We start from the raw sequence: 18,866 nt of genomic DNA, 5'->3' as shown, positions 1-18,866 counted from the left end.
TTGACATGTGATGGCACTAACACTTGACCTCTAACATAAAGTCTCCCCATTGCTCATCTCTTATGATAAAGGGATCTGTCTCATATTGGTCTTTCCTGTAAGAATTGAACTGTTTGCAAAAGCTGGAACCTTAATAGTAGCTAGTAATTATAAAATGAAGTTTAGGGAAGACTTTATGGATCTTGTCTATCAACGAGCACATTGAATTTTCATGCAACGTTGTCAGTGTTCTAACGCTCTTACCTTATCTTCCCTCCTTTCTGATGGCCCCACCTTTGACACAGACTCCCTCTTCGACTTTTTGACAGCAACTGATTTATTACACAAACTTTGATAATCCTTCCTTTAAGACTCCTCACAGTCCTTCCTAACTTTACCTTTGTTGTCCTCTCCACCCTTACTTATCCTTTGATCCTGCACCAATCCCTGCTCTGCAGCACTGTATGACCCTAATAGGTTCAGTACTTCTTTTTGATTGTAATAATAATAATTGCATTAATACACATAAGTAGCACCAGACAGGTCACAGGTCATGGTAGTGTGAACTGAAGCATTGGACATATAATCTTTTAATTTTATATAAATTGCCTGTTGTCTAACCTCATATAATAAGTTAGGGGAGGGGGTGTATGATATTGGCTATTATCTGAAACTTCTGTATTATGAAATGAATTTTTCTTGATCATCTAATTGCCTTCTGAACCAGTAGACCAAGCCTTCTGGTTTAGGAAACAACTGGACTCTTAAGAGTGCAGGTATTGAAACCTGTATTGTTACAGTATTGTATTGCATAGTAATTTTATAGTGATGTAGAGCACTAGCCAAAAATTAGAGACCAGCAGCCCTAACATTCCACATCATAAAAGTCTTCAAAAGAGTGATGATATGTCAAATTATAAACTTTATGGAACAGTACAATCTGCATAACCCAAACAATCATAATTTTAGAACTGAAAGATCATGCCTGTCATAAATGCTAAACCTCTATGACAGAATTACGGAGGCAGAAGAAAACTAAAATGCAGATGTGATATACACAGATTTTTGCAAAGGTATTTGAGGAATGCAATCATGGGGTAATTGCATACAAAATGAGGATCATAGGCATAACAGGGAAGGTAGACAGATGAATATTCAGGTATCTAACATAGAATGTGAAGAGGAGTAAGAGTAGTAGCAAACAGAACAAAATCCAGCATCAGTGAGGTAATAAGCTCAATACGTCATGGCACTGGCCTAGTGCCTCTGCTGTGTCTTAAACTCATAGCACATACATAAGATAAAAACACTTGTCTCAGTTTTGTATCATCATTTGCATATGATACTAAAATAAGAATGAAAGTCACCTCAGTAGGAGACACTGAAAAATTGCAGGAAGATATAAGCAAAGTTTCCCAGTGGGCAGTGGAGAACAGTAGACAAGACTTTCAATGGTGATAAGTTCCAGCTGGTTAGGTATGGAAAGAATGAATTCAAAAGAGACCCTGTATACAAAACTCAAGAGGATTATCAAATAGAATAAAAGGAACATGTGAAAGACCTAGGAATAATTATGTCGGCTGACCTTTCAAAGAACACTATAAGACCAATGTCACTACGGTTAGGAAGATTATAGAGTGGATAATAAGAACTTTCAAAACCAGGGAAATAGTTCCAGTGGGGACACTTCAAATTGCTTGTGTTCTCGTGAAGGCCTTGTTCTAAATCTGTACATTGCCATGAAAACACACTGTATTGAGAGATGCAGGAAGAAGTGCAAAATATTTATACCCAGAAAAAAGCAGGGGTGCCGGGGCCCCAGACTATTCAACATCTTACGAAGACATCAGAAACACTGCTTGGACAAGTGTAGATGTCTTCAAGAAGAAACTGGACAAGTATCATCACCAGGTGCCAGATCAACTAGGCTGTGATGGATATGTGGGTCATTGGGCCACCAACACCAGAGGCTGGTTGAACAGACAAGCACCAGATGAGCCTGGACCAAGGCCAGGCACTGGGAGTAGAAAAACTATCAGAACCCACCAAAGATATATCAAAGGTAATATTGCTTACATTTTTGTGGTGGAGAGATGAGGTATAAACTGCCGTGACCAATAGTGGTGACTCAGAATAACTTTTATTCTGGGTCAGAGGAGCTGTATAGATTCACTAGCATCTACATTAAACTTAAGAGCATAGTCTATAAGTTTGCCCTTGCTTCTACAGATATCATATACTTCACATGCTCATGCCACTGCTTAGCAGTGAGAACCGCGTGTTTTCTCTTGGCGCCACCACTTGCTTTAGAATCCATTGTTAATTAGAAAACACTCTAGATCCAGATAAAATTGGAGACTGAATGACAAGTGAGTGAGCATAAACAATAAACTGGTGCAGGAGCTCTATGGTTCTGTTAACAATGTGAAAATTGACAGGTCCTAATGTTGAAGCCACTGGACTTGGGTCAATGCTTTAGAAAACAACCAGGCACTCTTGCTATGAGAAAAAAATGGAATTACAGACTTTTCTCCACTGTGTTCAATGCTTCCAATGTTTATCCAATCAATTTGTTTTGTCTGTAATTCCCAAAATCCATTAATTAGAGGTTTTACTGTGTAGTACATGTAAACTTTGATCTCCTCACATATGGTTTTAGTAGCCTAGTGGTAATGTCCTACCTGGTACCTAATTAGCCACAGGATCAGACCTCTTTACTCCTTACACACACATTTTTCAAAATTTGTACAGTTGTTATTCTCTGGTCCTAGAATGTGGTATTAATCACTATCTGTCATAAACTACCCATCAATAATTGGAGGTACTGTAGCTAGCTTTAAATAAATAATGTTCATGTGAATTTTAAGGGCTATGCCATATTAAGGGGTGCTTGATGGTGCTGAAGGACTTTTGATCTAAGGAATTGGAGATGCTCTTTTCTTGAGTCAAGCCTGTCTGACCCCTGCAAGTGTATTGCATCATGCTTATTATACTGTGTTAATAATGAGGATCTGTGATTTAGGTATAGACAGTATATTCTGTATTGCCCAATTTTTTTTTTTTTGCCAGTTGATTTCCAGCATTAGCTCTAAATTCGAAGCATAACTTTTATAACTCATTTTAATGTGTTTTGATTGATTAAAGGAACTGTGCCTCTATGTACAGTATTCAGAAATTAGTAATAAGAATGATTGTTAAATTCTGCTTTATCTTTAACTCCGACTCTTCACTGAGTGGTGGTTCTTCCATATATAATAGCATTTTGCCTTTAGTGATCTATATAAAAACAATTCATTGGCATTAGTTTTTCCTTTTATTCTGGTCTTTATAAGTGTGTAGAAATGACTAAATTTAGAATATAACTGCTTATTAAATTGATAAGGCCTTAATTTTTAATAGCTCATATTTTAGGTACACTATTTTGATGATAATTTGCAAGTTCAGAAGGTTAAAGTTGACATGGCTTGGCTTTTTTATGCCAGTAAAGTTTTATTTGCTTTTATGGGTAATTTTTTTTCTGCTTTAGACCCATGATAAGCTTAACATTGTGATTTACTTAGTACAGTGTTTCATAATTTTGTATGTTCATATCGTCATAAACAAGTAAATAAACATAAAATATCTAAAGAAGCATGATGTAGTAAAACCTTGATTTACGGACCCCAATTTAATGAATTTTGGATTTAATGATTTAAATCCAGAATTGTCCATTTGCTGGGAAAGTTGATTTTGGATTTAATGGGCAAAGCCTGTTAAATCCAAAAATTGTCTGTTACTATTATTGTTTGTTGGGTAATTTGAGTTGTGATTTACTGGACCAAGTCCATTAAATCCAGAAACATCCATTGGCAGGATAAATAAATTTTAAATTTAACAAAGTTTGTTAAATATAGGAATATCTATTATTGAATGAGACACACTATGAGGTTATGGTATTTATTGAGGAAACAATTTGTCCATGTCTTCTCAATAAATGCCATGAACTACATATTGTGTCTTATTCAAACATACTTGTCAGTGTATATTTTAAATTTTTTCCATTAAATCGAGGTTTCGCTGTACTGTATATCATTTATCAGTACTTCAAGAAAGAATTTAAGTATTATATATATATTGGTCTTTTGTGAAAAGTTTTTTGAGTGATGCCAGTAACTAAGTTAGGCATTTCTGACAGGTGGAATCGAACAGTGACGGTTTGAAGAATAGCGGGAGGCATGCTGTCAGCAAGGTGCATCAGTGTCCCTACTGTGTTTACTCAACATTTAGGAAAGCCTGTATGACAGAGCATATTCGCACACACACTGGAGAGAAACCATTCATATGTCCTCATTGTCCATATCGAGCTAGGACAAAAACTACTTTGAATAATCATATTCGTACTCATACAGGAGAGAAACCTTACTCATGTCCCATGTGCCCATATCGGGCTTCACAGAGGTCAACTTTATTTTCTCACCTTCTAACACACAAGAGATAATTAGCAAATATACTGTGTATAAATATCTATGAAATGAAAACTTATTTATTACTGTAATTTTTATTCTTGTAGTGTACAGTATTTGTTTTCTTGTGCTGCAGACATTATTTGTTATACTATACCTCTCCATTGCTGAGCAGAACTTTGACAGCTGTAAATATAGTCAAGAAATTAAAATACTGCTGACCCATTACTTGTAGAAAACTTAATATTGCATTCTTATTTTTGTATTGTGTAAACTTAATTTTATGATGAATAAAGAGAGAATATCCATTATGGAAAATAGCTATTTTTCATTCATAATCACTCATCTTTTTATAGATGTATTTTTTAACCAAATAACAGTAGTGTAGACCTTGTGATTACATATTTGTAATTAAATGAGTAGAACTATTCTTGATATTCCACCTTAATTTTTGAAGATTCTAGTTTGTGAGGTGAATGCTGCCTTCTCTTAACCCTTAAACTCTCCAAACGTAGATCTACGTTCATGTGCGTAGTGCTCCGGATGTAGATCTACATCTGATTTTACATACTTTCTTATGTAAAAAAATGTAGATCTAGGAGGAGTGGTATGCATGTCAATGTAGCTCTACGTTTGGACAGTTTAAGGGTTAAAGCCTGTTACAATTTTCCATCATAATTTCTGTGAAGTATTTCTTAGTTCTCTTTTGTGCTGCTTTCTTGCAAATTGAAATTGTGGCCTTTTGTCCCCCCTATTGCTGACTTTGCATTTTTTGTACACTTTTTATTAACTTATAGTAATCAGTTGTCTACATATCTTTCTTTACCTTTTTTTTTTTTCCACATTGACTACCACCAAAGCAGGGCGACCCAAATAGGGAATTCATGTACAATTCATAATTTCTGATTCTGGAATTTATTTTGTTCTTAAAGTTTTTGTATTTTACATTTTGCCTGCTATTCTTAAATGTTGAAACCACACTGAATATATTGTTTTAATATTTCTCTATGCATATTATTTAAGGGTTCTAAGCTGCTATCATTTTACGGTTCTCTCTTTTCTGCATATATGTGTGGTTTTCTGGTGATAACCTTTAAATAGTAATCACACCAAAATCTTTCTCCTTATCAGATGCTGTAATTTTATGGTAGCTATATTCTTCATAAGAACTTCCTTATAATGTACTAATTTCATGCACATGACATGTAGTGTCTCTTCATAGCATTCCATTATTAATTTATCACTATTTTCTTTGTTCTAAACTTCTTGTAGGATTCTTATACATTTTAATTTGATACAGTGATTAAAATGTTTGTATTATAGTATTTACACAAAATATTCATATACTGTAGTTACTTCTGACACGTCTTTTATGTAACTTAAAGAACATTGTCAGGGCTAGTATTGATCCTCATGGGAAAACCTGTTAATGGTTCTGTGGGTTATCACTCCTCTATGGCCCAGTTCTAGAACAGACTTTCTGGTGGTCCAGTACATACGGCATATGGTGGTCCAATGCATATGGACCAGTCACCACTGGTGACTGGTCCATATGCACAGCTTTTCTATCTGCAAAAATAATTTCTTTCAAATGCACATTTAAATCTAAATAAATGCTGTCAACTTTTTTGTATAATTTCATTAAGTCTTTCTTTAAAGAAGAATATGTGTTGCATACAGTTGCTTGTCATTAATGCAGAATTGTTGTAGAGCATATTTCAGCCTTCCCAGTGATTATTAATACATTTGTCATACAGTTTTATATAAATGTACTTAGCAGAGCACACAGTACATGCTGTATGTACTGCATAACTACAGTGCAATGTATACAATGGTAGCAGACACACACTAGCAACTAATCAGTGACTTATAAGTAATAAGTTGAAGTTTTACATAATTTGATCACATTCATATTACAAAACAATTAAAATGTGTAAAGTATTAACATAATGTACTTAAAAATTAAGTTTAAGAATTATTACAATATTGTAATACTTACACACATAAATAATTTATATTAACCCTTTCACTGTCTCCCAAGTAGGTATATGTTATTGAGGTGAGTGGCACTTATGTATACTGTATATGCATCTTAATCATAGTGCCTTCAAATATTCTATGAGTGTTAAATTTTGACCTAGACATAAAAGAGAGGGTCTGTGTGATGGGTGTGATGGTATGGTAAAAAAAAAACCACTCCCCACTCCACAGTTAACCTCTGACCTTGTGTTTTGGGTGTAATATTGAATTTGAGATATTTTCTAGCAAAATGGGAATGATTTTTGTCAGTTTTGAACCAGAAGTGGCCTGAAATGTTCCCTCATTGTTGGCAGAATTATTTATTTATTTATTTTTTTGGGTGGTTTTCCCGAGGAATGGTTGGGACCCCTTCCCTCTTTCCCTAGTCTGTTTTATTGATTTTTTAATAGATATGGTTCAATTACTGGGATGGTCTAAACCATGATAATCAGTCTTGGTTAGGGTTTATTAACTGAAAAATAGGTCAAAATTGATCAAATTACTGACTTCTGGGCACTTTATGGGGCACTTTTGATATTTTAATGGGCTGTTTCTTGTGCTCAGTCAATAGAAGGAAAGCATACTAGTAAATTTCCTGGAATTGGGTAAGTTTGAGCACTGGGATGGGCCTAAAATTGGGTGAAATCAAGAGTTGAGTAAAGTGCTCCTCAACTTCTACTTTATGACTGCATAGTTCTATAGGTTTTGCATAATATTCATTGTGGAGTGTCATTGTCCTTAGAAAAAGATTCTCTGCCATTTTAGAAGATAAAATTCTTCTTCTTCTTTGGATAATTGCAACACTGACAGGACTTCTAGTTTCGGGGGCTGTGACAGTGAAAGGGTTAAATTATTGCAGCATACACATAATTCTGTAAACTTTAATTATGACAGATACTGTGACTGGTGCCTACATTTAATGAAAACAGTGTTCCAATTAATATCTTTTATTTATCCCTGTTCATGATTGTGCATCAAGATAATCTTAATATGTTTGAGGAATAACAAAGTGTGCTTGTTAATGAACTTATAATAAAACTGTAAAACAATTTTGTTTAATTTCAAGTAGGAAACATGTAATCTCAATATCATTACTATCCAGTAAAGTGGTGAACGGCTGTTTTTGCTGGCCGCATACAGTCTAGCATACAAATAACAACCCAGAATTTGCTTGAGGAACCTGTCTAGTTCCTTCTTGAAGACAGCAAGTCGTTGAATAATCTCTCGGTGTACTCTTGGGCAAGTCGGTTACATCATTTGACCCAGTTCACTTAGCAGAAAATAGGTACTTAGAAGTTAATTGACTGTTACAGGTTAAAAACTAGGGAAGATGGGGGTGGTAGTATGCCTTAGGGTAGAGGTCAGTGAACTTTTTTGGGGAATTACCCTAAACAAATTTGCATACAGCAAAATTACCCTTTATTATTGAATCCATACTTGTTTTGCATTATTACCAACTTAAGAAATGTTCTCTATAAATTAGATTTTTCATTTTATTAACCCCTTGACTGTCGCAACCCCAAATCCTGAGGTGTCTTCTGGTGTCACAAACTACCCCCCCCCCCCATTATTTTTTCTTATGGAATGATAGAGAATCTTTTCCCGATTGTAATGACACCAAAAAAAAAAACGAAATTTGATGGAAAACTGATGGAATTACTCTCTCGCGCAGTTAGCAACCTCGGCGATATTTACGAATCAGTGATTTCGCCCACTTTGAGCTCTATTTTCGGCTAATTCCATTGTTCCAGTCAACCAAACTCGTAGCTATTTCTTTAGAACTCCATTTTTTCTATCGATTGAGTACAAGAAACTGCTCATTTACCGATTTCAACTACCCAATAATGTGGTCAAAAATTTGCAATTTGGCCAATTTCATGAAAATGAAAAAATATGACAATTTCAAAACAGGGTTCAGAATGAACAGTGCAGACATTCCTGGCTCTAAAATAACATTTTCTTTGTTCATCAGTTACGTCTCTAGACCCCTCTGATGTTACTCTTGCTTTCTATTTTGAATTTTTATTCAAACAAAAAATAGAAGATTTACTGTTACGCAGACTACTGCAATATTGTAATAATTTTATAAATAATGTCAACCCATTCATGACTGCATATTAGAATGGCTACTTGGACATTTATTGTAAAATGACATCATTTGTTTACTTTTGAACATCAGCAAAAATCAAACAGTTCCCCTACTTTGAGCTCCATTTCAAGGTTCTTTTCATAGTAAAACCAGTCAAAATCACCTCTATTTCTATAATATGTTTTCCATTCTATCAAATGAGACCAAGAAAATGAGAATACAACCATAAATGGTCGGAGTTTTTTTTTTCTCATTATACACTGCATGCTGCAGGATTTTTTTTTATATGGTGCACACTGACCACACAGACCCATTCTCTCACATGTGGGCCTACCAGCTTTCTCCTGCTTGATTTGAAGCCGCTAGAATTTATGAGTATATATACATACGTCAAAAACGGTGGCTCGTAAGATTATGTACATATATATGACCAAAACAGTCAAAGGGTTAAGGAACTAAAAGTTTGGAAAAATATAACTTGCATATTTTGCCTCGTTATTAAATACTGTAATTAGTTTTTGTGCAATTTTATTTATGTTTATTGAGCCTTTATTACCCCAAGATTTTCATTTTTACCCCATTTGGGGAAATTCACCCCAGTTCCCTGATGTAGGCCTTAGGGTCAGGCTTTCAACTCAGCTGAGGTAAGATATCAATTCTTGGCATGTAAATTCAACTGTTTAACCCTTTGAGGGTCGACAGGCCCTCTCCGAAACTCGTTCTCAGGGTCGGCCAAATTTAAAAAAAAAAAAAATATTTTCTCTTATGAAAAGATAGAGAATCTTTTCCCGATCATAAAGACACCAAAAGTTTGAAATTTGATAGAAAACTTACGGAATTATGCTCTCACAAAGTTAGCGGTCTCGGTGATGTTTACGCATCGGCGATTTTGCCCACTTTGAGCCCCATTTTCGGCCAGTTTCACTGTACTAGTCGACAAAAAACATGAATATTTCGCTAGAACTCCATTTTTTCTATCGAATGGGTGCAAGAAACCACTCATTTATGAAATTCAACTATCCAGTACAGTGGTCAGAATTTAGCAATTTTGCCAATTTCACACAAATTTCAAAAGATGCCAATTTCCGAATATGGTCCAGAATAAACAAGAAAGACATTCCTGGCACTAAAATGACATTTCCTCTGGTCATTAGTCACGTCTCAAGGCCCCTCTTATATTCTTTTGCTTTCCACTTTGAATTTTTATTCTCACAAAAAATATAAGATTTACTGTTATGCAGACTACTGCATTAGTGTAAAAAATGGTATAAATATTATTGGTGCACTTGTGAAAGAATATTAGACTCACCAGTTGACGTGTATTGCACGCTTGGCATGATTTGTTTACTTTTGAAGTTTGGTAAAAATCGAACATTTCTGCTACTTTGAGCTCAATTTCAAGGCACCTTTCTTTGTAAAACCAGTCAAAATCATCTCAATTTCTGTAATATGTCTTCCATTCTATAAAATGAGACCAAGAAAACTAGAATACAGCAATAAATACCATACGAAAATACACTGCAAAGTCGCTGATTTATTAAAAAAAATGGTCAAAGTTTTTTTTTTCTCATGCACTGTGTGCTGCAGGATTTTTTTTAGACTGTGCACACTGACCACATAGACCCATTCTTTCTTATGAAGGACTACCAGCTTTCTCCCACTAGATTTGAGGCCGCTAGAATTTATGAGTACTAGTACGTCAAAAACCCCTACGCGTAAGACGTACTAGTACGACCAAAACCCTCAAAGGGTTAAAAAAAAAAAAGCTACTAGCAAACCAGCTATAATTCATCACAGATTAACCACAAGAAATTGCAATAAGCCACCAAATATTACAGCTTTCACTTACACTTTTGCAACTTACAAATGCCCCACGTGACACATGTCCACTCTTGTGAACTGGAAACTTTGGAACCTATTTTAATTTTTCAACCACTTTGCTGTGACTATAAAGTACTAAACTCTGGTGTCAGCAGATACTTTCAGGGCCAAGAGTGTAAACACAGACACAATACCTGTGAACTGGTTGAAGAGTTTTGCTCTTCCAGTCCAGCCTGAGGACATACTACCCTTTTTGACCACCTGATCAACCAGGCTGCTACTGCTTAAAGGCTTAGACACCATTTTATATGTACATATTACTAGGTATCTCACTTGTACATTCCAAGTGCTTTGAGGAACTCCCTGTAGTTTAGATGTTTTATTGATTTTAAGCAAGCAGTAAATTATTTCTGCACACTTTCCATTTTTGATCTCTCTCCTGCCTTGTACAGTAAGGAGTTGTGAGCACTGAATAATGTTCTAGATGTTAAAACACAAGTTATTTAAGTGGTACAATACAGTAGAACCTAAGTTGTGATGTTAATGCATTTCTTAAAGTTCATTGCCAGTCAGTTGTTCTACACATAATCAAATTTGTCATAGAAACCCTTGTTATAATTATAGATTACTTCCTGAGCTATAATGTCAGTTAGCTTTTTTCTAAAGAAAATTTTATCCGATATTTTATGCTCACTACTGGTCCTTTTAACTTGAAGTAATTATTTTATACATGTTGGCTAAACAGAAGAGAGTTACGATATAGCATAAAATACAGGTAGCAGCTGGACTGCTAATTTGAGCTGAATTTCAAGCTGTTTTCACTCGTAAAACCAATCAAAATCATCTCTATTTCTGTAATATATCTTCCATTCTATCAGTTGAGACCAAGAATACAACCTTAAAAATCATATGAAAATACACTGCAAAGTTGCTGCTTTTAACCAAAAATATGGTCACACTTTTTTTTTCTTGCCATGCACTGTGTGCTGCAGGTTTTTTTTTATATATGGTGCACACTTGTCTTATAGACAGACCCATTATCCAAATTTACTGCTCACAACTTATGAGTGAGCTGAGCTCATGACATAGTACTTTGGCACTGGCAGTGACCTTCAGCACAGTCAGCAAAAGGGTTAAGGAGGTGACAAACCTTTTTTTAGTGATAAATTGAAATTGAAAAATTATGGAAAACAATATTTTCCTTCCAAAAAATAGTGCATAATTCTGGCAACATGTTGATGAAATCAGCTTGTTTCTATCATATTTGTAAGTATGTCTTTCCAAGTATGTTGTTCTTGGTGTCAGCAAGAGAACATGTTGGCAATTAATGTTTTTATTTTTTTACTCCAAAAATTACGATTTTTATGATTGTTTCATTTTTAACACTTTACATGACAACTTCTCTGAGGACTAAAGTGAAGAGAGAGGTGAGATTGTCCCTCAGTAGCCTGCAGGCTGTCAACAAGGATGGAGGGGTGCAATACGCTCAGATTTGGCGGCCATAACCATAGGGTTTTACATAAAACATAATTAGAAATAACTCAGGAATAAGTTATTGGAATTGTTTTCCCTCTCATTCAAAGAGTATTTATAGGAGGATCATGATTTTTTCACATGTTATTGAGGAATGATGGTTCTATTGAATTACATAGAAGGTTTGTGATATGTTTAACCATTTTGTTTTTAGTGATTTTTTCTCCCAAAAAAGTTCTTAAAAAAAAAAATATTTCAACATTTTGTATAATGCAGTCTATTTACATTTTGCTCAAATGTCCGTGTAACTAGATTACCTAACTCGTTATCTTTCATCTGTTGTTGACTAGAACATTGTAAGTCTTACATATTTTGTAGTAGAAGGATAGATTTAAGCCCTATAGAATATGGCACTATTTATTTTTATTCTATCTAACTGTAAGGAAAAAAGTCCTAAAAACACGGTGTCTAGGTTTCAAATGCTGCTTAATTCACAGTAAACATTCCCTTGAAATCTGCCTCCCCCCCCCCCCCCAAAAAAAAAAAAAAAAAAAGAATATTTTGCTCATCGCTCCTTTAACCCTTAAACTGTCCAAACATAGATCTACGTTTGCACGCGTAGCACTCCAAACATAGATCAGCGCTTTATTTTTCATTCCTTCAAATTTGGCACAATGGGGCTCTGGTGGCCTGGTGGTTAACGCACTCGCTTCACATGGCGAGGGCCTGGGTTCGATTCCCAGCCAGAGTAGAAACATTGGACGTGTTTCTTTCAACCTGTTGTCTATGTTCCCCATCAGTAAAATGGGTACCTGGGTGTTAGTCGACTGGTGTGGGTCGCATCCTGGGACACTGACCTAAGGAGGCCTGGTCACAGACCGGGCCGCGGGGGCATTGACCCCCGGAACTCTCTCCAGGTAAACTCCAGGTAGGCTTGAGTTGCCTAGACATGAAAGAATGGGTCTGTGCACTCAGTGTGCACACTATTAAAAAAATCTGGGAGCACCAGTTTAATTGAGCACCAGCTAGAGCAAATATCATGGCAAAACACCAGGGATTCGCTGATGCCATGTCACATTAATGCTCCCATTTTAAGAGGAAAGTAAAAAAAAATTTTTTTTTTCAACAAACCGTCCGTATCTCACCAAGGCAGGGTGGCCCAAAAGAAATTTAGTGATTTATACAGAAGGGGTTACTAGGCCCTTGCTCTTGGGAAAGTAAAAATAGGTTAGATAAATACATGAGTGAGTGTTGGTGAGTGTGAGTTGGACCTGATTAGCTTGTGCTACTAGGTCTGATGTCATGCTCCTTCCTTCAATGGATGTGACCTGACCAGGTGGGTCATTGGTCAAAGCTGGGGGGGGGGGGTGACATGTACCTGCCTTGCATGGGCCAGTAGGCCTGCTGCAGTGTTCCTTCTTTATTATGTTCTTAGGTATTTGGCAGGTTGGCTGGCTGGCTTGCTTTGGCTGTCTCTGGCTTTCTCTCTGTCTGTATACACCTACCATCCGACTTACGACCACTCGACTTACGACCATGTTTTTTATGCCAAATTTCTGGGAAATAAACAACTATTTGTGTTGTACACAGTGTTTACCCTAAACCTTACAGTATAAAATGCAGTACTAACAGCATAAAAAGTAAAGTAAAACATGAAATACCAAAATAAAACAATAAAATAAAGTCATTACAAAAATGTTTTGTTGATATTCATTAGTAAAGTTCGACTTACGACCATTTCAACTTAGGACCGGTTTCTTGGAACCGAACTCGGTCGTAAGTCGGATGGTAGGTGTATCTATGTCTATATCTCTGTCTATCTATATATCTCTATCTGTCTATATCTCTATCTCACATGCACACATAAGTACAGTTATTATACATAGTATAAATTACCTAGGATAATCCAAAAATTCCAGGCAAAGATAGATGGACAGATAGATAGATAGATAGATACAGACAGACAGATAGACAGAAACATATTTGTGTGTATCAGGGTTCCCCCGAGCACCCATTTATCAAATGTCACCGAGCTGATAACAGAAGTCATAACACAATTCTTCAAGGAGTGTGATATACATATACTGCAGGCAGACAGAAAGAAAAATGTGCTCTTCATTTTAACCCCTTGACTGTCGCAACCCCAAATATTAAGGTGTCGCAAAATTTCCGAAAAAAAAATTATTTTTCATACGAAATGACAGAGAATCTTTTCCTGATTGTAATGACACCAAAAGAATGAAATTTGATGGAAAACTGATGGAATTACGCTCTCGCGAAGTTAACAACCTCGGCGATATTTACGAATCAGCGATTTTGCCCACTTGGAGCCCTATTTTCGGCTAATTCCATTGTTCCAGTCGATCAAACTCGTAGCTATTTCTTTAGAACTCCATTTTTTGTATCGATTGAGTACAAGAAACTGCCCATTTACCGATTTCATCTACCACAATAATGTGGTCAGAAATTTGCAATTTGGCCAATTTCACGACAATTAAAAATATGACAATTTCAAAATAGGGTCCAGAATGAAAATGCAGACATCCCTGGCTCTAAAATAACATTTTCTTTGTTAATCAGTCACATCTCCAGGCCCCTCTGATATTACTCTTGCTTTCTACATGTATTTTGAATTTTTATTCAAACAAAAAATTAAAAGATTTACTGTTATGCAGACTACTGCAATATTGTAATATATAATTGTATAAATAATGTCAACCCATTCATGACTGCATATTAGAATGGCTACTTGGACATTTATTGGAAAATAACATTTGTTTACTTTTGAACATCAGCAAAAATCAAACATTTCCCTTAATTTGAGCTCCATTTCAAGGTTCTTTTCATAGTAAAACCAATCAAAATCACCTCTCTTTCTATAATATGTTTTCCATTCTATCAAATGAGACCAAGAAAACGAAAATACAGTACAACCATAAATACTATACGAAAATAGACCACAAAGTCAGCATTTTAATTAAAAAAAGATGTCGGAGTTTTTTTTCTCATTATGCACTGCGTGCTGCAGGATTTTTTTTATATTGTGCACACTGACCACACAGACCCATTCTCTCACATGTGGGCCTACCAGCTTTCTCCTGCTTGATTTGAAGCTGCTAGAATTTTTGAGTATGTATACGTCAAAAACGGTGGCTCGTAAGATGTATATATACAACCAAAACAGTCAAAGGGTTAACCCTTTGGGTATTTCAGCCATACTAGTACGGCTTACGCCCCAGGGTTTTTGACATACTAATACGCCTAAATTCTAGTACCCTCAAATCTAGTGAGAGAAAGCTGGTAGGCCTACATATGAAAGAATGGGTCTATGTGGTCAGTGTGCACAGTATAAAAACATCCTGCAGCACACAGTGCGTAATGAGAAAAAAAAAAACTTTGACCGTGTTTTTGGATTAAAACAGTGATTTTTTGCACTGTATTTTCGTATGGTATTTATTGTTGTACTCTAGTTTTCTTGGTCTCATTTTATAGAATGGAAGACGTATTACAGAAATTGAGATGATTTTGACTGGTTTTACAATGAAAAGTACCTTAAAATTGAGCTCAAAGTAACAGAAATGTTCGATTTTTACCAAAGTTCAAAAGTAAACAAATCATGCTACGTGCCCAATGCACTTCAACTGGTGAGTCTAATATTCTTTCACAAGTGCGCTGATATTATTTATACCATTTCTACACTAATGCAGTAGTCTGCATAACAGTAAATCTTCTATTTTTTGTAAGAATAAAAATTCAAAGTGGAAAGCCAAAGAAATATAAGAGGGGCCTGGGGATGTGACTGACGAACAGAGAACTTGTTATTTTAGTGCCAGGAATGTCTTTCTTGTTTATTCTGGACCCTATTCGGTAATTGGCATCTTTTGAAATTTGTGTGAAATTGGCAAAGTTGCTAAATTCTGACCACTTTATTGGATAGTTGAAATCAGTAAATGGGTGGTTTCTTGTACTCATTCGATAGAAAAAATGGAGTTCTAGCGAAATAGTTATGATTTTTGTCGACTAGTACATTGGAATTGGCCGAAAATAGGGCTCAAAGTGGGCAAAATCGCCGATGTGTAAACATCGTCGAGACCGTTAACTTTGCGAGAGCATGATTCCATAAGTTTTCCATCAAATTTCATACTTTTGGTGTCATTATGATCGGGAAAAGATTCTCTATCTTTTCATAAGAATTTTTTTTTTTTTTTTTAAATTTTGGCGACCCTGAGAACAAGTCTCTGAGAGGGCCTGGCGACCCCCAAAGGGTTAAAAGGAAAAAAAATTATTTTTCAAAATATTCGGAGCGCCACGCGAGTGAACGTAGATGTACGTTTGGACAGTTTAAGGGTTAAATTAGAACATTGTAAGTTGGGGCTGTAGCATACTGAACCACCATTTATAGGACTTCGTTTTTAACCCTTCAACTGTCCAAATGTAGATGTATGTTTTCGCACGTAGTGCTCCAACCTTGATTTTCTCCATAAGAAAGCATGTAAAAAAAAAAAAAGTACAGCTACGTTCGGAGTGCTATGTGAGCGAATGTAGATCTATGTTTGGACAATTTAATAAAGTTCTTGCATCATTTTCATGGCCTTCGATGTAGAGTTGACTGTTAAGTAGGTAGTTACATTTTTGGAAATATCTAATACATAAAGACATCATCAGAAATAAAATGAAGAACATATGGGAAAAATTGGTTATATTTCTAGATTCCCCGAAATAAGCCAAATAATTTTTTCTTAAAGTTTTGTAATTCATCAAGACTCAAAAATACTCAAGTTTTCCATTCTTACATTGTAGTTCTCATTGCTTATTGCTCTCGAAATGTGTGGAGCGGGTTGACATGACCCTGTAGAATACCTCTGCAAATGCATGACACGCAGCTCCTCAACTTTCACCAGCCATCACCTCGACCACAGTCACATGCAACCATCATATATTATGGGGCATAAGACAGGAGTTTTACTAAATAAATATGCCCAGAGCAATACTTCCATAATTTGAATGGAGGCTATCCCCCAAAAATCAGTTAAATAACGATGTAAATCGAGTATGTTCATATGTACTGCTCCATAACCAATATCAGTATAGAGTAAGAATTAGTATTAGTCTGCCCAAAATGCCTAGGCATGCTAGTGGTTTTCTTTGTAATAAATATTTTGTAACATGTCAACTACACATTGTAAGTTTACAAGGAAATAAACATTGTCATTGTTATTGTTGGGTTTAAGAGTTGAGATGGGCTAAGAGTCTGTGTGTTCATGTCACTGTTGTGGGATTGACGTCAAGAATGCTTTTGTAAATATAAGCTACCTAATTCATAATAATAATTTTATTTAAATATAAATGAAATTATTTCCCTTGCATTTTCAGTAACAAAAATAATAGTAAGGAGCAGAGGATGGTAGGAGGGAGTTATGAGCAGATACAAACTTTGCTGTCACACAAACATTTTCTCGTTTATTTATCACAAACTATGAGTTGATCAAAACCAGAGTGTCTTAACGTTTTTATGAATACAAACTCCCCAATGGATTGCCCAGTATGTCCACATATCCCCCTTCACCAGAATGTTGAAATCGTCGTCGACTCCCTCCCTCCCTCGCCAATTTCCGAATAGGGTCCAGAATAAACAAGAAAGTCATTCCTGGCACTAAAATAACATTTCCTCGGCTCATTAGTCACGTCCCCAGGCCCCTCTTACATTTCTTTTGCTTTTCACTTTGATTTTTTATTCTCTCTCAAAAAAAAAAAAAAGATTTACTGTTATGCAGACTACTGCATTAGTGTAGAAATGGTATAAATAATGTCGGTGCACTTGTGAAAGAATATTAGACTCACCAGTTGACGTGTATTGGACGCTTAGCATGATTTGTTTACTTTAGAACTTTGGGAAAAATAGAACATTTCTGCTACTTTGAGCTCAATTTCAAGGTACAGTGGACCCTCAGCTAACGATGGCATCACCTAACGTTAAATCCAGCATGCGATACATTTTAACGCAAAAATTTTGCCTCAGCTAACGCTAAAAAACTCACCCTATGCGATTCGTTCGAGACGCATCCACATGTGGCCTGAGCGCCAGTGTTTACAAGCCAGCCAGTGCGGTCGCATCTATGCATACATTCGGTACATTTCGCATTATCCCAGTGTTTTTAGTGCTTGTAGCTGCAAAATAAGTTACCTTGGACCCCAAGAAAGCTTCTAGTGCCATCCCTGTGGTAAAAAGGGTGAGAATTAGTATGGAACTGAAAAAAGATATTAGGGAAATGTGTGCAAAGTGGCTTGAAATGCAAACCTTTATGGATGAAAATCACCCTCACACAGATATTGCAAGCCGTGCTGGTGACTGTTACAATGACAATATTGTGAACCACTTTAGACAAATCATAAAGGAATGAGAGGTACAGAGCTCTATGGACAGATATGTTGTGCGACAGAGGTCCAGTGACTCTTAAGCTGGTCCTAGTGGCATTAAAAGAAGAAGGGAAGTAACCCCAGAAAAGGACTTGATACCTCAAGTCCTAATGGAAGGGGATTCCCCTTCTAAACATTAACAACTTCCACACTCTCCCCTCCTCCCATCCCATCAATCATCACCAGATCTTCAATAAAGGTAAGTGTCAGTTTGTGTGTATTAAAATTAATATTTCATGTGGTAAAAAAATTGTTTCATATAGAGGTATTCCATTCTCTGACTATTTTTCTGTAATCTCTACCTACCTTCGCAACTGTTGGCAACAACGTTGGACTGATATGACTCATAACAAATTATATTCTATCAAACCAAGTTTTGGTTTCTAGCCATCTTCTTGTCATTGATACCGAATTTGGGAGACAACACTCTCCTGTCTTCGCATTGGACAAACTCGTCTAAGTCATGGGTATCTCATGGAGAGGCATCCTGTTCCATTTTGTGAGAATTGTCTAATTCCTGCTTCAATTTCCCATATTCTATTGAACTGTCCTGTCTATCAATGAGCACACAATTTTCTTCCGTCTTCGTCACTGCTCTAATGCCCTTACTTTATTTTCCCCTCCTT

The 18,866-nt window shown here is 35.9% G+C and overlaps 1 protein-coding gene across 18 annotated transcripts in view; it reads left to right on the top strand.

The window, feature by feature from the left end:
- LOC128685738 (zinc finger and BTB domain-containing protein 7A) overlaps nt 1-18,866 on the top strand; it is a 653,624-nt gene that overhangs the window by 258,236 nt on the left and 376,522 nt on the right. The window contains exon 6 of one of the 18 annotated variants that reach the window (XM_070087974.1): nt 4,154-17,631. The exons of the other annotated variants lie outside the window; for them this stretch is intronic. Within the exon in view, the coding sequence (XP_069944075.1) occupies nt 4,154-4,456 (303 nt within the window). The 3' untranslated portion in view covers nt 4,457-17,631. Of the gene's footprint in view, nt 1-4,153; nt 17,632-18,866 lie in introns of those variants that run through there. 18 annotated transcript variants of the gene reach the window in all.

The sequence above is a fragment of the Cherax quadricarinatus genome, chromosome 23, assembly GCF_038502225.1.
Source record: "Cherax quadricarinatus isolate ZL_2023a chromosome 23, ASM3850222v1, whole genome shotgun sequence".
Classification (NCBI taxonomy): Eukaryota; Metazoa; Arthropoda; class Malacostraca; order Decapoda; family Parastacidae; genus Cherax; species Cherax quadricarinatus.
This window is presented reverse-complemented; position numbering and strand designations above follow the sequence as displayed.